Raw genomic sequence first — 26,727 nt, forward strand, 5'->3', positions numbered from 1 at the left:
GTCACTCAGGGGGAAGCACGAGGAGTCCACAAGGAATTGTCCACACAAGGAACAAGCAGCTGTAGGAAATGGCAACAAAGTCCACTGGCGTGGTGACGGCACGAACTTGCACTGAGGAATGGTCTGTGAGTCAATATGTACCAGTCCAAACGAGCAGATAGGCAACAGGTGGGTGATGAGCTGACGAGTCTCAGGTGTGAGGTGCAGAGCAGCCTGGCTGAGGAGGCTGCCTGGCTGGCCCCTCCCTAACACTGAGAAGCCCAAGAACAATCTTGACTATTTCAATCTGGTGTGTTAGAAAAGGGAGAATTCAAAAACAGGCTGGATAGGGGATCTCAAGGACCGGACTTGGACATCCTTGTTGGAAATGGACATCAGTGCCTTGTTGGGATTTTATTTTGAAGTTGGACCTCAGCAATTGTTGTGACGTTTGACTCAAGTTCATCTTTTCAACTGGAGGCTTGCCTGACTGCAGTCACGCAAGCGGATGATCTGCAACACGCTCAGTACACAAATACACAATGAGACAATCGCATCTGGTGTGCATTTTAATATTCTCAGCGAGATGTCTTAATCATTCAGTGCATGATGTTACACACTTTTGCCCCCAGCTGATCTTGAAAGTAAACAAGCAACTACAGTTTTCTAACAGCCAAATATTTGTCCATTTTTGGATTGCACATGTATTGTTTTTTTTTTTTTTTTGGTCTGTTTCGCATCACTTTATTTTTTTAGTGCCAAGTCTCATTCCTCTCCAGATCTCCTCCGGACACGTTCGCCTACACAATGGGGGGGGGGCAAAGATCCTCACGATCCCACTGCTCGCCGCCGTACCGTCGCATATCGCCCAGCCAGCATCACCAACATTATCTGCTCAATAAAAGCAAAAGCAACAACAGTGCTGATTGCAATAATGCTGCTCGATAAGGTACAAAACAAAAAAGGCTACCCATTGTCATAGCATCGCAGTCAAACAGCGACAATCCAAAATTGCCGACATTCTCTTCTCTCATTTGCATCAGTTGCTGCGTGAAAGCCAGAAAGTGTGCACAGATTATTTTTTTCTAGATGCTTGAAGTAACAAAGGTCAACTTTGTGTTTACTACACACTGGGGTTTTTGCCACTAAATTATCATATTGTGCCAATTTTTAAATGCGATGCCTCAAGGCATACATTTGTAATTAAATATCCTCTTGGTGACTGGGGGAAGATGTTAAATCATGTCTTTATGACACCAACAGGACAGAAGTAGCGGTTTTCCTCTTGAGAACAAGCCTCTCACCCAGCCACAAGAATGTAAGTGACCAGTGTGTTTGTAATTTTAGAAAAGTAGCTCGATCATAGGTTGCTTCATTTAGCTGCATGTATTGGAGCCAATGAAATGTCTTTGACCACCAATCAGAAAGCGAGTTTTCCAGTATCTCAAGGTTTTAATTTATATATAAAATTGTCTTTGGTTTACTGGATTTTCATACAAAAATAGTCCCTCAAAGAAAATGCATGTGGGATCCACTGAATCAAACGGCCACACTAACAATTATGAAGTTGCATACCAGTACCGTAGAGTCATTGCATGAATGAATGTCTGTAAGACGACTTATTTCCCAGAGATGTCATCATGTAAAGGGGTCACATCACATAGCAACAAGCAAAGACAAAAAAAAAAAAGGGAAAAAAAAAAGAAGAAAAATGTGAAGGTTTGGCATGGATGAGGATCCAAATGTAGGGAAGGAGGAGAAGCAGGAGAAGCAAGGCAGGAAAGCAGGGTGTACAGAACAAAATGGTTTTTGATCTAAATGCCCGGGGGGGGGGCAGAGGGGGAGGGGGCATTTGTCAGGGTAAAATACAAAAATCAACAAAGTCCTAAAAAAACACTAAACTCAAGGTAACAAAGAAACACCAGGGGCCTCTTTTATTAAAGACTGCATAGAACAGGTTCTAAATTAATGTGTACGACTGACGTTTAGAATGTGCATATGTACAAAAAAAATAAATCTGTATTTATTAAACATGCCGACACCTGTGGTATGCACACCATAATGAGTCTTGATATATCCCAGTTTGTGGTACGGTGGGCAACTGGTTAGCACGTCCACCTCACAGTGCAGAGATCGTGGGTTAGAATCTAACACTGGCCTTCCTGTGTGGAGTTTGCATGTTCTCCCGTGCCTGTGTGGGTTTTGTCTGGGTACTCTGGTTGTCTCCCCCGTTCCAAAAACATGCATGCAAGGTGATTGGAACACTCTAAATTGTCCCTCGTGTGATTGTGCATGTAAATGGTTGTTCGTCTATGTTTGCCCTGCGGTTGGCTGGCAACCAGTTCAGGGTGTCCTCCACCTACTGCCCGGGGACTGCTGGGATAAACTCCAGCACTCACACGACCCTCGTGAGGATAAGCGATTCGGATAATGGATGGATGGATGGATGAATAAAGAATGTGTCATGGCCCACAGATAATCTATAATTAACTGTAGGAGGATGAGGAATTTATTTGGATCTCCGTATTGCAAGCAGGGGACACGTGACATATTTGTACATCGAATGAATTGTGTGTTAAGTCCTCCAGTTCATGTTAGTCACAGTTTATTTGTGTATTGATTCAATCTAATTATTTCTTGTTCACGCAACAGAATTGGTTGTGTGATGGTGCATTCATTAACACGTGGGTACAATTAATCTATGGCTATCAATGATTGTATGTTTGGGAAAGCCTTGTTTCATTTTGAATCGTTGCTTATTTGTTGGTGTTATCTGTAGTTTCACTGCTCTACCACAAGGTTTTGTGTTTATGCATGGTCAAAGCTGTGTGTAAATTTACACACAGACTCGTGCAAAAGTCCAAATGAATGTGCATATGCGCGCATTACGCACACTGTGTGTATACCCACGCTTGATAAATGAGGCCCGTGAAAACTAAACACTCACCGCTAGAAGTATCATTGACAGGACAAGGGTATGTGACAGTGATAATGATCCAACAATGACAAAACAAAAGCAGAGAGCTAAATACAAACAAATTGACCAAACAACGAGGGACATCTGGACAACACAAGAGTGACTGTGGGAGCTGTTTGCTCGAAACAAAGAGACTGGGCTGACCTAACGAGACAAACATGCATAATATGACCAAACTAAATCCAATCAAAACCAAATCAACAAAAACGCAGATCCTGACAAAAATTAGGTAAACTTATTGTGATCAATTTGGATAAAATGATGAAATGATTCTGATAAAATGATACCTTAGTTGTTGAGATTGTGTTTCACCAGCATCATTTAAAACCAGCTAATCTTCATCAGGATCATACAGAAACATCTGGGTGATTGTCCTCATCTTGTTGGCCCTTGTTTTCGGGGTTTGTCAGATTAGCTCTCAGTTTGACTGTGAATCATAGGTGACAAAGTGGCCACGCATCCCAGGAAATGTGATATCTTGGCATCGTGGAGACATGCTTTCAGTGCCACTTTTTGCTCTTCGAGGTGGTGCAGCAGGGGAAGAGATCTTCAGAGGAAAAAAAGAGGGGAGGAGCATGGATGTCTGTGGCTTCTGCTCCTCTCATTTTCTCCTCATTATCAAGATGCCTATTGTCAGACATCATGTGTGATCACTCAGAGCCGAGAGATGAGATACGAAAAGCAGATGAAAAACTTGAAAAAGAACAGCTGATGTGAAGGGAATAGCCAGCCCAGAGGTCTGCTTTTGATTCTGTGTGCAAGCTTCTAGAATAGGACGACACTAGCCCTCACTTGACATTAGCATTTCTGCTCTGCCTGTTGATTCTAAATTCCACATTGTGACATGACATAAACTCAGAACACAAAGAATTCATCTTGGATACTTGGCCGACCCTTGCCCACAACTAGGGCCCAGTCAGTGATGTATTAAATTCACCTTGCCCACAACTAGGGCCCAGTCAGTGATGTATTAGTCTCTTTTAATACAGAGCGGTGATTACCCAATGATTGTGTCTGTCCGACTCTATTAAAAGTGGATTACGTTCCTATTAAAAAGAAAAGGGCAACATTGGAAGCTCACTGAATATTATGCAAATTACATCTGTTACCCCTGTATATATGGGCAACAGCCAAAAGTATTTGTAGGAACATATTTTGGTTCCAAGAAAATAGCCCAGTGGTTAGCATATTTTAAAGTTCAGAACATGTTCTACCCATGCTGGCCTGGGTTTTTCGGCTCCCTTGCAAATCCGAAAAATATGCAAATTAGGTCCATCTAAGAATCAAAATTTTCCATTGTTGTGAATGTGAGTGTGACTGGTTGTTTGTTTATAATATATATTTAAATATGATGTAAACAAATACTACACTGTATAGACTCTATATATCTAACCTGTAGTTCAAGGTGTACTCTACTTCTTACCCAAAACTCACCCAAAAATCAATTGGATGGACGTTATCTCACCATATATATATATATATACACACACACACACACAAATACATGGGTGGTTGACTGGTTAGCAAATCGATCTCATAGTACAGAGGTGCAGGGTCCGATTCCGGCCTTCCTGTGTGGGCTGTGAGGGTTTTCTCCGCGTACTCCAATTTCCTCCCACATTCCAAAAACATGGGTGGCAGGTTAATGGAACACTCTCAATTGTTGCTCGATGTGATTGTGAGTGTGAATGTCTCTTTCCCGGCAATTGGCTGGCAACAAGTTCAGGGTTCCCCTCAGTTCCACAGACCGCACTGATTGTCACAGTTTTTATTTCATTTTGTGTGTCGAAGAAGGCCAAGTACAAAATCAAGATCTGACAATCCTAAAATAGTGGTGACAAACTGCAATTCTGGGATGACAAAGCGTGGTTAAAATAACAACGACAGAGTGGCGGACCGGCGATGATGGCAGGGTGGCCCACCCGTTGGCAAATGACAAATGACGGACAGGGTACATTTACTGATGCACCCACTTTTGTGTGTGTGTGTGTATGTGTGTGTGTGTGTGTGTGTGTGTGTGTGTGTGTGTGTGTGTGTGTATATATATATATATTTTATGTATAAAATTTGCTAATGTTATGGAAATACATTCACATTTTGACACATGCAGGAGCAAGCTTGAAATAGGTTGATACATTGCACAGTAGTCCAGAGAAGTATTCCAGATGTTCATCATGTGCATCATGAGGAAAAGCTCTCGTGACTCGTCCCGATCCCAGAGGTTTTCTGGTTTTCCACTGCCCCAGTTTCTGTTGCTTTTGAATGCATAAACTTGGATATTGTGGTGGTGTCAAGCAGTGGGTTGCATTAACTGCATAACAATTGTTATTCATGAAGATTCCAATACAATAGCTGAAGCAAAAAAAAAACCCAAAAAATTTCAGATTTTCCTGAGCTAATGAATTTACACTCAAAAAACTTTTTGTTGAATTAACTCAATTTTATTTCACCACGTGAAATAAAATCATCTGGCTCCAGATACATTTGTCAAGTAGACTATACATCTACTTAAAAATATGTATCACTGTGCAGCCACTTGATGAAATAAAATGGAGTCAATTCAACACTCCATTTTTTTCATTGTATGTTTGGCTCTAAAACGAGTGAAATTTATTGTGGCTATGACGGGAAATTATGAAATTCATCTACATTTGTCAAGTAGATTGAATGGATACTCCTCTGTAATTATTGGGGTACGTACAGTAATATCCAAATCATTCCTCTCAGGGGAGGGCTTAACCAAGGCCATCTGAAGGCAATAAATTATATTGGTCAATATTTCATCATCTAAAAAGTCATAAATGGTTTGAAAAGAGTAGCAAGAACATCTAACAGGCAAGTTGATGGTTTTCATTGAGATACAACTTCTCCAAGCATTACAGCATCAACCAGGACAACACTTTGCTGTGTGTCCCCACATATAGGCACTGTAAATATTGGGCCAGCTGAGTCTATTCTTGTACTTTCTTTGGAATATTGTTTCACTGGGGTCATTTAGCCTGATGAGTGACACACATCAGTAAAATTAAGACAAATGCATGTGTGGAAAAAGGGTGCGCAGTGTTCCCTTAACATTGCATAATTTATAAAATGTGTTTACCACCTACTGTGTTGATGGAGCTTGCTCCCTCCAACAGGCAATAAAATGGCCAGGAGGTTTTAGGAAAGTCATTACGGATCGTCATGATTAAATGACGCTTGGAGTTCTGTACTAATGTACCCTGTGCAACACATTATTTGCCACCGTAATAGTTGTTTTGACATGTTCCATGGTCAAAGAGTTACATTCTCTTCCTGTGAAAATGGAAGCTATCAGCTTTCCACCTCCCTGACACACCTTTTTACCCGTCAAGTGACACCAATGCACAATTTTCTGAGAATAAAGTCGGAAAAAATTACAAAAAACAATTAGTCTCTTATCATAGGTGTGATAGAATCGGTTTAAAGCAGCTGGCTTTGGTACTGAGTAAATTTGGACTTTGACTCCTTCTGATTGCGCATCACTGCAGACTGTCTCATTTTCTGTCATAAAGTGTTGCTCGCTCTCTCAAAATAGATGTACACTTTGTAATTGCATTCGTGTGTTGAACTCCTTTTTTGCAAGTACAGTATTCTTGCACATCTGGTCTGAGTGAGAAGGAGGAACATAATGCAGGCAAAATGAGGGCAATGATTTGATTGCTGAGGCCACGAATCCACTTAAGATAGTCATTTTCAGGAAGAGTTAAATACCTGCTCACCAAGAGGACCAAACACTGGTTTTAGTGCAGACCTAGTTTGAGGTCAGCCCACATAATACATGAGCCATCCAGCCAACTGGATGTCTTTTTTTCTGAAGTACATCGCGTGTGAGGAAGGAATGATTCCCGTGACTGTACAAGTCCTATTCCCATAACACAGTGTGCTCACACATGATTCACTTCAGTTAGTAAGTGCAGCGGGGTTTTTTCAGTTTACCTTGAAATCATCTACTGATTGCATTGTTAGCTTGATTTGTTTTCTGTTGGGTTTTTTATTATTATTTTAATGAAAAGTAGTAAGAATCCATGTGCTGTCATTAGAGCCAAGCATGCAGAAAGATTAAAAAAAAAAAAAAAATCAATGTTAATATTTTGGCCTTCTGCTCTCCATTCTTGATGTCAAATTATCCTGTTAATTGTGATTAATTAATTACATCACATTCAGCGCATTTTTTTAATCGCGTTAATGTACATTTTAATCTCTGCCTTTATTGTTTCTGTAAGTGGGTTGCCTTTTTCTAATAGCCCTTTTTATGTGTTGGCTTCCTGTGTTTGAGTTGTTGAGGGTGGGTAATTTTTAGATGAGATTAAAATATAGCTTAATTAGATTAATTAATTACAGACCCTAATTAATTAATCACACATTTTTAATCGCTTGACAGCACTCTCTCTCTCTCTCTCTCTCTCTCTCTCTCTCTCTCTCTCTCTCTCATTTCAAGTGGTGGAGACAGGTGGTCACCTCACACCAAATCTTAGATCTGTTTGAGGTTTCGTCCTTGGTCAGTATTTGTTTTAAAAACCACAGTGACTCGAGAGCTGCCTCCTCTGGGGAGCTGTTGGGTCTCTTCAATGTATTTGCAGAATGATCCAGGGACAGGACGGTGAAATAGTGGTTAGTCCATCTCAGAGCTTTGAGGTTTGGGGTTAGAATGTCAGCTCTGACTTCCTCCCGTGTTACAAAAATGTGCATTAGGTCAATTGAAGATTTTAAATTCGGCATGAATGTGGACATAACTAGAAATATTTGTTTATCTTACGTCTTGTGGTTGACTGGCAACAAGCCAGACTGTATCACGGCTTTCACCCAAATTCAGCTGGGATAGGCTCTTGATTGTTCTCAGTCCTAATGAGGAAAAAAGGTATAGAAAATAGATGGCTGGAGTGCAGTCCAAATCTAGTCAATATGGAGTGGCATCACCACAAATTTCACTTCCATTGGCGTCAAAACACATGGAGCTGAAATGTAACCTCATTGTTCTTTCTGCTGTCTGTGTTTATTTTCATTCCAGATCACTGAGCGTTAGTTTTTTTCATCACTCTAAAACACTGTCATCATTTATCTGCACATCATCATTTTGTCACACAGCTCATTCAGTGCTTTGAGTGTCTCTGTCCCTTTTTCCAACTTTGTAGCTCACGTTGCATGACACATTCAGTACCTCTTCAACGTGCCTTTACCTTCAGTGCCAGTTTCACATCTGTGAAAATTATTATTTCATTTTTATTTTCCTATAGATGTTAAAGGATGTTGGACCCAAGTTGTCAGAGAAGCTCAGGTCCAAGGCCACATCAGTGCATGTTCCTGCTCAGTGCTTTCCTCAGTACCTTCTATTTTTTGCGTATAACAAGAACTGAGGTTATAACATACTGTATCTAGTTATCCCTTGCCACTTTACGCTTCATGTTTTGCTGCTTCTTCGCTTCGTGTGTTTTTCCAAAATACTGCATTCATTAAAAAAATAATCATTATTATTTTAAAAAGTAAAAATGGAAAAATATATGGCCATATCAATAGTCATGTTGCGGAAAGACTCGTTGCAATGCAAGCAAAACGCATACCGGGTGTGTGGGAGCCTGGAAGCCCGCTCGTCCCTCCAATGGCGGCAAGGGGCCAGTTCGCAGCATTGTCCGGGTTGAAGGTTTCCCAACCCGGTCAGCTGTCTATTAGACACGTCACAAGTAAGCAGTGACAGCTCAGACGAAGGCTGAAGTGACAACTGAAACTATCAGCTTGGTAAGAGTTTAGTTTTTTTTGTTTGTTTGTTATTTTTCACAAAAAAAGACCATTGATTAAAAAAAAAAAAAACAACTTAAACCTATTGCAACTACTAAGGAGACAAGATGAACGTCAGCGCTACCTATCAGCATGTTTTTCTCCAATTTAAAAATCTCAGCTACACTGTCAGCCCCTCCAGCAGAAGAGTCTCAAGTGAACCAAAAGCCTATGAGTCAGTCAGAGCCACCTTTTATTTTGGTAGCATTTCCTATGGTATTGAACTGATGTTCAAAAGGACACGACTGAAAATTGTTTTCCATCCACCTTGTAGAAGACTATGAAATGGTAATTGCACCAAGGCCTTGTTTTCCTTGAATGCATGTTACATGAGCTCCCTGTGCATGCTGGGGTTCTCTTCAAGTGTGGCTCTGGTTTCCTCCTACAGTCCCAAATCTTGCATGTTAGGTTAATTGAACTGAAGGAATACACATTAATTTCTGGAGCAATTCACGAGCAAGGGAAGGCAAGGTGAATGACTGGTTAGCATGTCCACTTCATAGTGCAGAAGTGAGGGATTTGAAACCATCCTCGGCCTTCCTGTGTGGAGTTTGCATGTTCTCCCCATGTTTGCGTGGGTTTTCTCCAGGTACTCCGGTTTCCTCCTACATTCTAAAAATATGTATGGAAGGTTGATTGGACGCTCTAAATGGTCCTGAGGAGTGATTGTGTGTGCGAATGGTTGTTTATCTATGTGTGCCCTGTGATTGACTGCCAACCAGTTCAGAGTATACCCCGCCGATTGCCTGAAGACAGCTTGTGAAGATAAAGCAATTCAGATAATCGATGGATGAATTCATTAGCAGGATAAATTATATTAAATTCAAATAAGTCAAATGGCAGCATTGCTACATCTATTAATCATCTCATGATTTATCCATTGTGTTGGATATTTAATTATATGATTTCATGGTGGCATGGGCATTGGACAACATATTTATTTATTTATTTATTCGCGCAAAAACATTTTGGCTTGACCCACGAGACCAGTTGTTCTTAACCTTGTTAGAGGTACCGAACCCAACCAGTTCATATGCGCATTCACCGAACCCTTCATTAGTGAATAATAGAAATATGATTTTTTACAAATTCAAGACATGAAAAAACACATTTATTAAAAACAGAAAAAAAGTAAATACAATTAGTACAAGTATAAAGTATACGTTTTTTAACTGTGCACAAAATGAACCGGACAGTGATGGTCAAGCGGGCATGTCATAACTAATTGACATGTTGAGTCGGATGCTTCTTAACCTCCATGGGAGAGGCTCTGTCGAACCCCTGAGACTGATTCATCGAACCCTAGGGTTCGATCGAATCCTGATTAAGAACCACCGCACTAGACAAAGCAAGGTCCATAAAGGCATACCTGACCTCAACCCCACCAAACACCTTTGGGATGAACTGGAGCAGAGATGGTGAGTCAGGCCCTTTGTGCGGTGCAACATCAAAACTGAATGGAGGAAAAAATTGAGGCGTCCCAATTCTTTTGTCAACATAGTGCAATTTGTAATGTGGCTAAACATGGCTCTCTAGTGGTCAACTACAAAATTACAACTTAAGAGCAATGCAGCGAACACAATAGACACACAAAATTATCAAATTCCAATTACGGTTGCTGAACTTGTATCTTTTGTTATCTTGTACAAAATAATTAGGTAAAAATCCGGTGGTTTTCGATTCTGCTGTTTGATTATGAGCATATGGTGAAAAGCATAACAGACCGGCTAATGATGTTAAATAAAGCATGATTTACACATTTTATTTATCTTTACATTAGTGTTGCAAATGATTCGGCAACATTAACTCAACAGTATAATAACATGAATGAGTTTAGTTATTTAAAAAAAACTCTATACAAACATAAATAGCTCATTTAAGGTCACTTGAAATAATATTAAAAGCAATCAAATTCTGGTGTCTCTCATGGCATTGCATGTATTGAAAAATATCCCCAAAATGGGATGCTGATCGATGTGAGTTCACAACTTAAAAAGCGACTCCAATACTGATCTGCGAAGGCTCTGAATGTCCAAGTGCCTTCTTGGATTCCTGAGTGGTTTTGCCCTCTCCACATTCATCAGGCCCTTTGGGCACAAAAGGTGGGCAGAACGGTAGGAAACGGCTCCATGGCAAAGAAGATAAGTGCGCGCTCAGTCCAAAAGGCAGACCATAAACTTCTCTACTCTCCCGTGTGTTGATGGAGCTGTCCTCATGAGCTTTGTTCCAGGCCAGGATGCCTCGTTCCTCCTTTGTGCCTGTGAGACATGCACAAGTCAAAAGAAATGTGCATGCAAAACTAAACAGAGCTTTGCTTACAGATTTGCAATTGATGCATTCACATAGGTAAATGCTTCTTTTGGGAACCTTTCCTCTATTAGCTCAAAAATAGAACCGGATTTTTGTTTCTGTTACTGTGCCCAGGCAAAACAAAAAGGGTTGCTCTGGTGCCATCTTGTGGCATCGTGGTGCCAAAGGACTCTATTGAAGTGACTCCAGGAACTTAATTTATTTCAAAATAGTGCTCCTGTGGGGAGTTTGCATGTTCTCCCCGTGCCTGCGTGGATTTTCGCCGGGTACTCCGGTTTCCTCTCATATTCCAAAAACATGCATGTTAATGGAACACTCTAAATTGTCCTGAGGTTTGAGTGTGAGCGCAGATTGTTGTCTATGTGTGCCCTGTGATTGGCTGGCAACCAGTTCAGGGTGTCCCCCGTCTACTGCCCGAAGAGAGCTGGGATAGTCTCCAGCGCGGCTCTTGTGAGAATAAGCAGATCAGGAAATGGGTGGATAGTACTTTGCTGCTATTTTATCTAACAAGCAACTATAAAACCCTTTTCATGGGCCGTTGATAATGTGCGTACTTTTGCCATTTTCAGGAGGGCACTCCTGAGCCCCCTGCGAATAGCACCGTAACCAAAAACTGTGATTTGTTTATTTTTATCATTATTATTTTAAAAAGTAAAAATGGAAAAATATATGGCCATATCAATAGTCATGTTGCGGAAAGACTCGTTGCAATGCAAGCAAAACGCATACCGGGTGTGTGGGAGCCTGGAAGCCCGCTCGTCCCTCCAATGGCGGCAAGGGGCCAGTTCGCAGCATTGTCCGGGTTGAAGGTTTCCCAACCCGGTCAGCTGTCTATTAGACACGTCACAAGTAAGCAGTGACAGCTCAGACGAAGGCTGAAGTGACAACCGAAACTATCAGCTTGGTAAGAGTTTAGTTTTTTTTGTTTGTTTGTTATTTTTCACAAAAAAAGACCATTGATTAAAAAAAAAAAAAAAACAACTTAAACCTATTGCAACTACTAAGGAGACAAGATGAACGTCAGCGCTACCTATCAGCATGTTTTTCTCCAATTTAAAAATCTCAGCTACACTGTCAGCCCCTCCAGCAGAAGAGTCTCAAGTGAACCAAAAGCCTATGAGTCAGTCAGAGCCACCTTTTATTTTGGTAGCATTTCCTATGGTATTGAACTGATGTTCAAAAGGACACGACTGAAAATTGTTTTCCATCCACCTTGTAGAAGACTATGAAATGGTAATTGCACCAAGGCCTTGTTTTCCTTGAATGCATGTTACATGAGCTCCCTGTGCATGCTGGGGTTCTCTTCAAGTGTGGCTCTGGTTTCCTCCTACAGTCCCAAATCTTGCATGTTAGGTTAATTGAACTGAAGGAATACACATTAATTTCTGGAGCAATTCACGAGCAAGGGAAGGCAAGGTGAATGACTGGTTAGCATGTCCACTTCATAGTGCAGAAGTGAGGGATTTGAAACCATCCTCGGCCTTCCTGTGTGGAGTTTGCATGTTCTCCCCATGTTTGCGTGGGTTTTCTCCAGGTACTCCGGTTTCCTCCTACATTCTAAAAATATGTATGGAAGGTTGATTGGACGCTCTAAATGGTCCTGAGGAGTGATTGTGTGTGCGAATGGTTGTTTATCTATGTGTGCCCTGTGATTGACTGCCAACCAGTTCAGAGTATACCCCGCCGATTGCCTGAAGACAGCTTGTGAAGATAAAGCAATTCAGATAATCGATGGATGAATTCATTAGCAGGATAAATTATATTAAATTCAAATAAGTCAAATGGCAGCATTGCTACATCTATTAATCATCTCATGATTTATCCATTGTGTTGGATATTTAATTATATGATTTCATGGTGGCATGGGCATTGGACAACATATTTATTTATTTATTTATTCGCGCAAAAACATTTTGGCTTGACCCACGAGACCAGTTGTTCTTAACCTTGTTAGAGGTACCGAACCCAACCAGTTCATATGCGCATTCACCGAACCCTTCATTAGTGAATAATAGAAATATGATTTTTTACAAATTCAAGACATGAAAAAACACATTTATTAAAAACAGAAAAAAAGTAAATACAATTAGTACAAGTATAAAGTATACGTTTTTTAACTGTGCACAAAATGAACCGGACAGTGATGGTCAAGCGGGCATGTCATAACTAATTGACATGTTGAGTCGGATGCTTCTTAACCTCCATGGGAGAGGCTCTGTCGAACCCCTGAGACTGATTCATCGAACCCTAGGGTTCGATCGAATCCTGATTAAGAACCACCGCACTAGACAAAGCAAGGTCCATAAAGGCATACCTGACCTCAACCCCACCAAACACCTTTGGGATGAACTGGAGCAGAGATGGTGAGTCAGGCCCTTTGTGCGGTGCAACATCAAAACTGAATGGAGGAAAAAATTGAGGCGTCCCAATTCTTTTGTCAACATAGTGCAATTTGTAATGTGGCTAAACATGGCTCTCTAGTGGTCAACTACAAAATTACAACTTAAGAGCAATGCAGCGAACACAATAGACACACAAAATTATCAAATTCCAATTACGGTTGCTGAACTTGTATCTTTTGTTATCTTGTACAAAATAATTAGGTAAAAATCCGGTGGTTTTCGATTCTGCTGTTTGATTATGAGCATATGGTGAAAAGCATAACAGACCGGCTAATGATGTTAAATAAAGCATGATTTACACATTTTATTTATCTTTACATTAGTGTTGCAAATGATTCGGCAACATTAACTCAACAGTATAATAACATGAATGAGTTTAGTTATTTAAAAAAAACTCTATACAAACATAAATAGCTCATTTAAGGTCACTTGAAATAATATTAAAAGCAATCAAATTCTGGTGTCTCTCATGGCATTGCATGTATTGAAAAATATCCCCAAAATGGGATGCTGATCGATGTGAGTTCACAACTTAAAAAGCGACTCCAATACTGATCTGCGAAGGCTCTGAATGTCCAAGTGCCTTCTTGGATTCCTGAGTGGTTTTGCCCTCTCCACATTCATCAGGCCCTTTGGGCACAAAAGGTGGGCAGAACGGTAGGAAACGGCTCCATGGCAAAGAAGATAAGTGCGCGCTCAGTCCAAAAGGCAGACCATAAACTTCTCTACTCTCCCGTGTGTTGATGGAGCTGTCCTCATGAGCTTTGTTCCAGGCCAGGATGCCTCGTTCCTCCTTTGTGCCTGTGAGACATGCACAAGTCAAAAGAAATGTGCATGCAAAACTAAACAGAGCTTTGCTTACAGATTTGCAATTGATGCATTCACATAGGTAAATGCTTCTTTTGGGAACCTTTCCTCTATTAGCTCAAAAATAGAACCGGATTTTTGTTTCTGTTACTGTGCCCAGGCAAAACAAAAAGGGTTGCTCTGGTGCCATCTTGTGGCATCGTGGTGCCAAAGGACTCTATTGAAGTGACTCCAGGAACTTAATTTATTTCAAAATAGTGCTCCTGTGGGGAGTTTGCATGTTCTCCCCGTGCCTGCGTGGATTTTCGCCGGGTACTCCGGTTTCCTCTCATATTCCAAAAACATGCATGTTAATGGAACACTCTAAATTGTCCTGAGGTTTGAGTGTGAGCGCAGATTGTTGTCTATGTGTGCCCTGTGATTGGCTGGCAACCAGTTCAGGGTGTCCCCCGTCTACTGCCCGAAGAGAGCTGGGATAGTCTCCAGCGCGGCTCTTGTGAGAATAAGCAGATCAGGAAATGGGTGGATAGTACTTTGCTGCTATTTTATCTAACAAGCAACTATAAAACCCTTTTCATGGGCCGTTGATAATGTGCGTACTTTTGCCATTTTCAGGAGGGCACTCCTGAGCCCCCTGCGAATAGCACCGTAACCAAAAACTGTGATTTGTTTATTTTTGCTCTATCCTCCCACCACAGTCATTTTCTTTAATGACACAATGGTAAATAAAAAACTGCCAACATTTATGCAAAATATGAACATTTGTTATTTTGTGCTAGGTGAAGTACTCCAACAGTCATGTTAGCATTGAGGATAGTGCTCTACAACATGACAGTTATCGCAATCTAAACATTATATTCATATATTAAGTACATATGAGATAATCTGGGGTAGCCACGGCAACGATACACTCACAGACTCCCTTCTCCTTAGTAAGAGCCAGTGTTCAAAAACATCATGTTATTACCTCATTCTTTTTTTAATAAGGCAATGTGAAGCCATTTTTTCAGATTTCATTTTGTCTAATGTTTCATCGCCATGACTAAAATTCAAGAAACCAAACCTACCTAATGTGATGCACTATTACAGTCATCACTTGATTTTTAAATTAATTCAGAAATCTTAAAGCCATGCCTACAGTTATCAGAATGTGAAATGAAAACTTAACCATTGTAACTAAAATCTGGGAATTACAGATCATTTTTAAAGTCATACCTATACCCTACTGAAAGTCATGGAAATTAGTAGAGTATTACCTGGGATTGTGTTGTCCAGTAAGAAACCAAAGAAGCCTCCAACAAACATGCTGGTTGTGAGAAGAACTTGCAGCACCTGGTCTATCTCGTCCACACCTGGATGACACAGTGAAACCATGACACAATGTATTGTCTGTGTGTGCGCCTGTGAGTATGTGTGTGCACGCATGTTGGTTTGCGTATGCATTTTAAATATTTTTAAGTAACATAAAATGAGTCTTCTACCTGTAGAAATTGCTGTGGGGTTCTTCAGTGTCCAGTTTGGTATGACCAGACCCGAGAACATGGAGAAACCAAACACGAAGATGTTGCGAGATGAGTTCAAATCTGAATACTAGAAAACAAAAACAAACAAAGAAAAAAAATTGGAGCATTCCAAGTAACAAACACGTAACATTGTGCCAAAGTGCATCTGCATATCATTATCTCATATAGTATATGAACAGCTTAGCTTCAGTGTTGTTCATCATTTGCATTTCATCATATACAGCGCTCACCTGTAGAGTTGAAATTCCTGCAGCAGAAATGACCCCAAACATAACCATGAACATCCCTCCTATGACAGGCGATGGGATGGTCGCAAAAATGGCTCCCACTTTGCCAAAAATACCCATAACTATCATAAAGACACCCCCGGCAACAATCACCATACGACTGCCAACCTGTGGAGGAAGTAGAGGAAGTCATCCAAATGTTATATTCTCCCAACAATGTAAGCATCCCTTAATCATTTGAGCCTGGCACGGAGGACTCGCCTTGGTGATACCGAGGGCTCCCACATTCTCGCTGTATGAGGTGGTCCCATTTCCTGTGCCCCAGGCTCCAGCCAGCAGACACCCTAAGCCCTCTATCCCAATCCCCCGGTTGATTGCATGTTTAGGTGGAGGCGGAGCCCCGGACAGCCTGGCACACGCATGATAATCCCCAACAGACTCTATCATGGACGAAATCACACCAGCAAAAATGCCAAGTACCCCTGCCAAGCTCACAGTGGGCATCCCCCATTGACCTAAGTGAAAAGAATGGGACACGGAGTTCATGACATATCATTCTTATCCTGTTTTCATTGAGTAAAACCTGACGGCTTCTTACCGGGATAGGGAAATGTGAGCCAAGGAGCTTTACCCACGACATCGCCTTTCAGATCAGTACGAGCCAGGTAGCCATACTGGCCTGGATCAGAAGGAAGTACACTGTAGGTTGTTAAAATATAACACAGGAGCCAGGACAAGGAGATTCCAAGCAGAACCTGAAGGGACAAACAATGTCACTTTAACTTATAAAAGCTCCAAACTACAAAAGGGTATTTAGTGTATTTTCTATGATTGACAATGGCTCATAAAATCGATCGTTACTTTTGGCATGGCAGAATTTCTCTGAAAGATCTGAACGCTTGTATTCCATTGTTGTTTATTAGAGTTGTGCCCCCCGAAACGTAGCTGAGACTGAATGAACAGCGCCTCTGCTGCTTATAGCCAAATAATGCATTTCATTCAGCCTAACAATAATGACTGAGTCAAGTCTTCTGCCCATCCCTTGTCCAAATGTGACGTGATTTCATACATACGCTTGCACAAAAATATTGTTAAGAAAGAAAATTCAAAATATGTTACATACGGGGAGAATCTGGAAGATGTAAACACGACGGAAGTGTATTTTTTTGTCCTTGCTGTATGTCGGCAAAGGGACAGGAATGTGACGAAGGTACTGTGAGAAAATGACGATCAGAGTAGTGGTTCTGCATGAGGAAAGGAACAAAAAAATCACAATGTTAATGCAGAAGATGATTCAAAAGCATTTGGCAAAGTACTGCTACAATAGTAGGTTCTTGGATTGTTGGACTTATAACACGACAGCTGTCATGCTTCTGGGGGAGTTTAAGAATTGACCACACATTTCAATGGAGAGCTGACACACTGAGCAGATTTATTGAAATGTATAAGCTCTGTGTTTTGACACAAATATATTTAAGTGGGAACACATTACGGTATTGTTACAGTTGAAAAAAAATCACCTGAAATAAAACAGAACTATAATCACCCGAGCATAAATCGGAGTTGATAATTGACTCATTGGTAGTATTACTTACAAGGTAGAAATTCCCCAGTGGTTCCCTGCACGTTCACCAGCAGAATCAAAAAGAGACAGCCCAATGAGAGAGATGGTGGGCGCAATGGTGAGAGGGCCGATGAAACGCATGAAGATGCCAATGAGGCCAGAGAAACCAACAAACACCTGTAAGAGTGAGCCCACCATAATGGACCCCTGCACCTAAAGGCAAACATGGCACAGTAAATGATCATAAAGTCAGCAGTCGCAAATATATTTCTAGTTTTGGTTTGGTTAAGAAAATAATCACAATTTGATATACAGTATATATATATATATATATATATATAAGATGTATATTACACATCATGCCAGTCTGAATAGCAATAGATTTTAAATCCAGGCTTACATTGGTAGAAATTGATAGAACTCCCTTGGATTAATTGTTAAACCTAAAATCGGCACTACACTCGCACACTGAAGAAAAAAATCAACGTACAAAATGGGCCACATACATACATTGCAAGGCAGAAAAACACAAATCCCATCATGCAACGGCCGGGAGAATCTCTGCCCCGTCTCACTTCATGGTTGAGCAAATACTACAAATCTCCTTTGTAGTACGCCTGTACTTCTCATGACACCCTGAAATTACTTAAATAGTGCTTATTAAGGAGTTAATTCTCGATTTCTAGTGTTTTGAACAAATGAAAAATAATTTAAAATTGAATTTGTGTGTTTAACACTTCAACACAATTTTTCATTGTTGACATTACAACTTAACCATTACAAATGATGAAGATTACTTTTTTTCAGTGCACCCATGAATGTTTTCTGTCTTCACAGAATTGGGCTCAAAGTTGAGTGACACAGTGGAGACTGAGGATTTTTTTTTTGTGTGTGCGTCTATTTCGGAGTAAAATTAGCGGATGCAATATAATGGCTTATATTAATTGTTTGAAACAAAAATAATTTATTTTTGAAGGTTTGAAGAGCTAAGCAAGACTTTTTTTTTTTGCGAGATAACGGCAACGTTTTTCAAATTTGATGAAAGGGTTTTCTTATTTGTGTGAACAGTTTTGCAAAAATAGCCAATAGTTAAAGTGGCATTTAAAGTCATTCTCACAGAATACTAATTGTTTACAATAGAAAGACACCAGGTTAGAAACCTGTGTGTGTGTGTGTGTGTGTGTGTGTGTGTGTGTGTGTGTGTGTGTGTGTGTGTGTGTGTGTCCATGTTTTGTTTTAAATTGGACCCAATCTGACACAGCACATCGGGGTCAATTTGCATCGCTTTGAAAGCTGTGATGTCTCCCCTAATGAACTTACTGCTCTCATTCGAGTCTGCCACACTTCTATGAATTCACTAGATGACGTATTGACGAGGCTTGCGTTCTGCGTCCAAGCAGGACAAGTCCATTCGGGCATTGACAGCATCGCCATGGACGGTGCAAGCAATGTGAATGTTCCACCTTGGAGAATTGGCAGCCTGCAAACCATAAGAGAAAATACATAATGATAGATCATTTGATTTATGTCAGTCAGGATGTAGCCTGACTATTCATATAATCGGCTAGGTTTTTTTTTTTTTTTTTTTTTAAACCACATCAAATTGGGAAAGAGCTGATGGAAACTAATGAGAAAAACATGCTCGCACTCTTGGAAGGGTGACTATGCAAACATTCTGCCTGTCACATGCAATCTATGATGGAATAGATTTCATCAGGTCATAAAGTTGGATTAGGTCATAAAGTTGGTTTCGATTAGATGAGAGTCAACTTTAATGCCATAACATGCCACAAGTACAAGGCAACAAAATGCTGATTGCATCCAACCAAAAGTGGATAATCAGGAATTCAATAGCATATACAGTACAGAAGATGTAAGGCCTCATATAATACAATGTAGACTCTAAATGTATGTCAACACTAGAAAATGTAACCTCATGTGTGTTGTTTTTGTTTCAGGTTTATCTGCTCCTGAGAATTTGGGCAAAGACAAAAATGCACCAGTGGCCCTGAGCTTGTGGAATGTGGATTTAGCAAGAACAAGATTCTGTTGATAAGTTGGGGAAATTCTTTCCCTAATCCTGCTCTGACACCGATATTCAGCATGACTTGGACGGCACGCGTATTCATTCACATTCAACTGTAAGATTTCATGGCTCTCCAAAAATAAACATCCAGTACGAAAACACTGACTACCAAACACGTTACAGTTATATACCAATGCTCCTCAACAAGCAAATACATTTGCAATAATAAAACAAAAACTAAGCATTGTGAACTTACAAACGGTGAAACGTTTATACAGCCTTATTTTGATTCGATTCCCGGAAGAGAAGGTTTCAATTGAATTATATTTTCATAAAATTCACAATTTAGAGGGGTGCATTAAATACATTTGGTTCAATACACCCTCCTTCTCCTGCCTGCCTGCTTTTTGGGTCCAATCACACACTCATGACAGACATATGAAAACAAGTGTTTATTTTAATCACTGCATTCTGTACCTTTAATTATCTTTTTATAGCCTTTATGTCTCTTCAAGCACTTCGGATTTATGACTGAGTCTTGTCAAATCAACAACACAACAAGTGGCTTTCTTGTTTGCTATACACAGTAATATACACCGTACACATTCTTTGCAATGGAAATGCCACTGATAACACAGAATGTATTCTTTCGTTCCACTTACCTGACGCCAAAAGTAACTTGCAGCAGAGTGCAGATTCCAGACATGAAGAAGATGGTGCAAATCAGGTGACTCTGTGTGACGCCATCATGTTGAAGACACAAGCCTTGTGAGAGGATCAATGGGATGGCAATAATTCCTCCAAACGCCGTCAAGCAGTGCTGAGAAAACAAGATGTTTGAAACCTCAGTTATGAAATATTCTAAAGGCACATGACACATCTTTTAGTAGTGTGATAACAGCATGTGTGAACGCGCTGAACAGTGCATTATCGTGTGTAAATGTGTTACTTGTACCATTTGTGTTAAAGTTTCTTGCATAGAATATCTGGTTACTCATGTCTGCATGATATGATGTCATACGGGGCAATATACTAGCTCGGTGTTTCCCAACCTGAGCCGAGGCGCTCATTTCACATGAGAAAATACTCACACACCACCAAACAAAAATGTCACAAACTATTGAAATGATGATGATCTCATCTCAGTTTCCATTTGCTTCCAAATTTAAGCTTCTGTAAAAGACAGGCCTGTATAATTGCGTACTAATAAACACACATGACGCACACGCAAAGAAGGACAATAGTGATGGACAGGATGGTGGTATCGACTGTAAAGAAGCTACACGGTTGCACATAATACCGCATGGGAAAGTTTGCTGAATATATAACACAAGAACTTTATGACTAACTCACAACTGTGACTGAGGCGAATTTCGCCATTTGGTCCACATAGAGAAAACTATGCATGTCTAAACAAACCATGAAGAAAACGTCAAGTGACATGATAGCTTATGTGACCAAAGCATTTCATTTCATTGCGTTGCCTTATAGTGGTTTTGTTTGGATGCACAGTTGTCGTTTTGTTGACATACCTGAATACCAAGAAGGATACACAAGTACCAAGGTGGTACATCAGTGACGCAGTAAGCCAACTTATTGCCCTCTTCGTCCAGGGGAGTGTCAACATCTCCATGTGTTGCTTCAGGTACGTCGCAGAAGCGCTCCTCTAGCTTGAATGTGGCCAAAAAGATGAATAATCTCATATACTCTCATCATAATGAGTATAATTTGTGCTTCACTCAACATTCACAAAATTCCATTTCTTTCATCTCCTGTGCATGAACACAGTATATGATACAATTCCTTTAAGGACATTGAAGGATGAGAAAATTCATCAATCATTCTCTCTATATTTTTGCTGACATTTGTGTCTGGGTACTTCAGTTTCCTCCACCATTCCAAAAACATGCATATTCGGTGAACTCAAAATTTTGTCTACTAGAATTCATGTGGAGGGGGTACGGTAGTCGACCAGTTAGAACGTCTACCTCACAGTACAGAGATCCGGGGTTCGATTCCGGGCCCGGATTTCATGTGTGGAGTTTCCATGATTTTCTCCGTGCCTAGTGGTATACCACTTTGCTCCCACATTCTAAAAACTTGCATGCTAGGTTCATTGAACACTCTAAATTCTGCCTAGATGTGATTGTGAGTGTGAATGGTTTGTTTGTCGATGTGTGCCCTGTCTTTCGCTGGCCATCAGCTCAGGGTATACCCTGCCTACTGCTCAAAGGTCGCTGGGATTGGATCGAGCATGCCCATGATCCTTGTGAGGATAAGTGGGCTGGATGAATGGATCAAGGGAATTCATGCGGGTGTGAATAGTTGTATGTGAATATATACCCTGTGATTGACGAGTAACCATCCCAGGTTGTTACCCACAGCCATCTGGGACAGACTCCCTGCTAACTAGTGACCCTCATCAGCACATGTGCTATAGAGAACGGATGTATGTTTGTATGTATGTGAAGTGAAGAGAACCCAATTTTGTTCAATTTCTTGTTCATTTTGATATCTGATCATGATCATGTGACTCACTGTCAATGACACGAAAGAAATGGAATGTGAAATCCCTATCAAAGCGCCCTTTTTGGCATTATAATGCCATAATATTAATGTAAGAATTTGTTAAATCCATCCATTCATCCATTTTCAACAAATGATGAGGGTCTTGAGGGGTTGCTGGAGCCTATCCCAGCCGACTTCGAGCGGAAGGCACCCTACACCCTGAACTGGTCGCCATCAAGTCGCAGGGCACATATAGTGACAAATGACCGTTCAAACCCACATCCACACCATGACTGAGTGCGAACCCACCCCACGCTGCCCGCACACAAGTCAGGCGAGTGGACCATTTCACTATCAGTGACAAATTTGTTCAATGATTTGGGTTATTATCAAGAAAACCTTTGGAAAATATGTGTTTTTGTTGTCATTGATATATCAATCCAAACATATCTACCCTTACTTATATAAGGTGTTTCAAATCAACAGGAAGCTGAAGAAACAAGGGTGAGCTCTTAATTATTTTCCATGGAGAAACACACACACACACACACACGCACACACATTTATACTGCATTTACACAAGCAGTTTGTCGAATGGGAAAAGCTTAAAAAAAAAAAAGTCTCATGGAAGAGGAATTAAATGTACTCACTGCAAATGCGTAGTTGTCGAGACCATTGCTTTCCTTTTCTGGAGCCATCTGAACTTCAGATGGCTGTCATAAAATAGAAAACAAAAAAATGGAGAAATCATCAGTTGGAAGGGAGTCAGTACAGCCGAGGAGAAACGGAGAAGCGATCGAGTAAGGAGGTAGGGGAGAGAGAGGAGGGCAGTGTCGGAATGAAGTATCAAAGTTCAAACATGAGACTTTGCTTTTGTCGGTTGAAATGAGTCGCACCCACAGCTCATGTGAAGCCAATTAGAACAGTAACAGCAGCCTACTCGCTAGCCAGTGGTCAGCTGCATGAGTGGATACTCAGACAGCATTGATTTGTTTCCACGATTTAATTAGAAGGCAGGAATCTTAGACAAGCCAGAAACATTTAAAAAGTGGCCACCCCTTACGAATCATGATTTCTCTGAGTGGACTTATTTGAACCATAAGTAAGAAAGAGTGTAAGTAAGTATGTTTACAAGACATACAATGAACATTTATCAGAGATGGGAAGATTTGGAGTGCAAGTATACATGGCTTAAGTCTTAATACCACCGCCGATTGACTTATGCATGCACACACTCCGTGATGTTATCCATCCATCCATCCATTTCGAATGCGCTTTATCCAAACACGGGTCACGGCGGGTGCTGGAGCCTATTCCAGCTGTCTTTCTTCAGGCAGTTGGCGGGGGACACCTTGAACCGGTTGCCAGCCAATCGCAGGGCACGCACAAATGAACAACCATTCATGCTCACACTCACACCAAGGGAAAATTTTGAATGTTCAATCAGCCTGCCATGCATTTTTTGGAATGTGGGAGTAAACCAGAGCACCCGGAGAAAACCCACGCAGGCACGGGTAGAACATGCAAACTCCATACAGTAAGGCCGGAGCTGGAATCGAACCCGGTACCTCTGCACTGTGATGTTGACGTGCTAACCACTGGACAACCAGGCGGCCCACCTCCGTGATGTTTTGTCTTTTCTAATTCTACTAATACCAATCTGTTTGAAAATTAAATAAATATGGTTATTCTTATTTTATGGTTTTATTATGGCTGCAGTGCATGATTTACGTTTTGCATTTTTTCCCCATAATGCATGCGCAAGTCACTAGCCCGCTGCATTATGGGAAAATTCTCCCGGTACCTTTGTAGCACTTAACCTCCAAGTACGTTTGAACGTATTTGCGACTACATTCAAACGCACTTGCAAGTAGGTTTGAAGGTACTTGTGAGTACATTTGAACGTATTTGCGAGTACTTTTGGACAGATTTGCGAGTACCTTCAAATCTACTCGCAAGTAAGTTTAAACGTATTTCAATATGCTCAAACGAACTTGCGAGTACAATTGTACGTATTTTCCAGTCAAACTACTTTTTACTCCAGATTGACAGCTCCACGCTTGACCTCGCGGCCCCGGCGACCATTTGTCATCTGCGAAGTAAGCGACTTGTTTATTCGTGGGAGACGGTGTTAAAGTATCTGTGGTTCAAAGCTTGACAAAAGCTAATCACATCGCTGACCAAGGGGTTGGACTGGGGGTGTGGTATGCAAATATCGGGGGTAGTGTCTTTCTTGTATTTTGCATATGCAAACAATAAAAGACCGATGACGAGCACGATGTACTTTGAGTGTGATCGCGGAGCAACTCCCCGCCGTTCGCTCTGAGAGATCCGCTCCCGTCGGACTGTACCAACAACCTTCCCTGAGTCGAGTTCTTCTGTTTAAACTTGTCCGGGTATAACTCTGAAAGTCATGATTCTGTTTTTAAGATTACATTTGGTTTTGTTTCATCGTCTGGTTTCCTCGTGTGCATTTGTTTTCCTCGTTTGGTTTTGTTTCCACCTGTTCTTGTCATCTGGGTCCCTTGTGTACCAATCAGCTCCCTCAACTCTTTGTGTTGTGTCCAGGTGTTCCTTGTTGTCTCGTCAATTTGCTTGTATTTAGTTCCCCGGTTTCTGTCACTCTTGGTCAGATCGTTGCGTTATTGTCATGGGTTTTTTGTTTCTGTTGCTATCATGTTGTTTTGTTTTATTGTCATGGGTTTTTGTTTGTTTGTTTGTTTGTTACTTTGGTTCATTTGGGTTTTTCAGGACTTTGTTTGTGTTTTGGATTTGGTTTTTCCAGTGTACCCCTGCAAGTGTTTTCTGTTAACACATATTTGTTTAGTACTCCCCGGTTCTCCTGCGTCCCTGCTTTTTATTTTGGGTCCACTACCATCACGCATGCACACATGACAGGATTGGCTGCAGCACGCCTGTGATCCTCGTGAAGATAAGCTGATTAGAAAATGGATTTATATTATTATTATTTTTATGATTGTAATTTTTTTTTTTGTATTCAGTAAATCTGCCCCAGAGGGACAACGAGAATACTGATTATTTTACAACTGCAGTGCAAGATTTGCTCTTCACAGAATCAGGATTGTTCTCTGCCAAATCAACATTTTTTCTCTGCAGATTCCTTGGGGGACTACAAACCTGTGAACTAGTGTACCGGTACTTTACAGTAAAAATGAACTCATAATACTTAAGTACACATGACTTCGTGATCCAGTGAATAATTATAGTGTCGTCAATATTTTTTTTTAACTACACTGATAATAGTAGACTTTAGTTACCTTGCAAATGAAACATTTTGACTATTTTGTCAGTGTCTACTAGAGTGAGTTCATTACCTTTTAGAAAGGAAACTGTTTCAGCCATGGTGCAGTCCATTTAAATCAATTGTGAACACATACTGTACCTGCACAGTAGTTTTTCTATGCCTTATCCTGAACATGTGCTTCAGCTTGAGAAGTTCCTATAAAGTACGCTGCCGAACTATCACATGATGCAAGGAAACTATTGATGTTAATTTAATTTGTTCATTTTCCCCACAACCGTATTTCCCCGAAATTGTATTAAATAGCTTTAATCGTCCAAGCTTCTGATAACATCCCACATCCCTTGAATTACTGTGAGACGTTCCAAAGATGGAGTGCGTTTGTCCGTATTGGAATAAAACTCACACTAGTCACAGGATTAGGCCACACCAACACACATGGAAAATCCTGACACCAGAATATTTTGAGAGAATACAAAGTATCAAGTGCTTTGAAAGTAGCAACTTGTTCACCCATTCGGTCTAGCTATTATCTGGCTATTTCGTCAGACATGAATAATTATTTGGTCTGAAATCATAAGGTCAAGTCAAATCTGACATCAAACGAAGATTCCTCTTCTCGGGTAGCACGAATGAGAAACACTGTTGAGAATTGTTCATGAATAGAAACCGCAAAAGAATCTCCACGACGTGATTCAAATATTGTAAAAATAATAATCATAATAATAATAATAGTTTACATCTTGAAAAACAGCATGACTGAGGAAATTAAGCATGTGAGGGGAGCAAATCAACATTGTGACCTCGTTGGACACCCTCACTTGTGTGTGAATTGCACGAGTGACTGCGTGCAATTCAGAAGCATGCATGACGTGACGCCATGCAGTGACAAGATTATGTATTATTCTCAGCAAAACCATCTGCTGCTTTTTATTCATACTGAAGCAAAGGTTAAAATCGTAAGAATATCTCACGTTTGCACAAATTAGAATAGGCGCCTTACTGCGTACTTTTTGGCTGCACAGATTCTACAACAGAGGTCACCATCTCCGGTCAGTTTGGATTGGAGGAAGGAAACATCTAAAACATGCAGGATAGGAGCCGGAGTTGGTGATGACTCTTTTTCTACAACAAAATGAAGAAAATCATCACGGTCTTTAGTCACCCAGAGCACTACAACACGGACAGACAGACAGCAATAGTGAGACCGAAGTGTGAGCAAGGAAGTTGGCATACAGTACCTGGTAAGTGGAATGACTTTTTGACAGCTTATATTCTGTACCATGGTAGCAATGTTGTTTAGCATTAGTCTCATGATTTTGCAAAACCACTACTTGCCATGTTCAAAC

General features: G+C 40.7%; 1 protein-coding gene across 1 annotated transcript; it reads right to left on the reverse strand.

Moving 5' to 3' along the window:
- Positions 1 to 13,740: 13,740 nt before the first annotated feature.
- Positions 13,741 to 23,283, reverse strand: slc23a4 (solute carrier family 23 member 4). Its single transcript, XM_019893923.1, has 12 exons — positions 22,767 to 23,283; positions 21,141 to 21,278; positions 20,271 to 20,428; positions 18,903 to 19,062; positions 17,614 to 17,795; positions 17,142 to 17,262; positions 16,617 to 16,773; positions 16,280 to 16,533; positions 16,022 to 16,186; positions 15,750 to 15,858; positions 15,525 to 15,620; positions 13,741 to 14,262 (listed from the first exon to the last, which is right to left on the reverse strand). The coding sequence occupies exons 1-12, from the start codon at positions 22,812 to 22,814 to the stop codon at positions 13,994 to 13,996; spliced, it is 1,857 nt and encodes a 618-aa protein (XP_019749482.1). The 5' UTR covers positions 22,815 to 23,283; the 3' UTR covers positions 13,741 to 13,993.
- Between the last annotated feature and the right edge of the window lie 3,444 nt (positions 23,284 to 26,727).

This window comes from Hippocampus comes, unplaced genomic scaffold (genome assembly GCF_001891065.2).
Source record: "Hippocampus comes isolate QL1 unplaced genomic scaffold, H_comes_QL1_v1.1 scaffold104, whole genome shotgun sequence".
NCBI lineage: Eukaryota > Metazoa > Chordata > Actinopteri > Syngnathiformes > Syngnathidae > Hippocampus > Hippocampus comes.

Bases quoted from the DNA above. Each gene is read 5' to 3' on its own strand.
- slc23a4 (XM_019893923.1), bottom strand. From the start codon at position 22,814: ATGGCTCCAGAAAAGGAAAGCAATGGTCTCGACAACTACGCATTTGCA. The intron at 21,279-22,766 runs GTGAGTACATTT...GCCACATTCAAG, and splicing joins TCGACAACTACGCATTTGCA to CTAGAGGAGCGCTTCTGCGA. The intron at 16,774-17,141 runs GTATGTAACATA...TTGTCCCTTCAG, and splicing joins ACATCTTCCAGATTCTCCCC to GTTCTGCTTGGAATCTCCTT.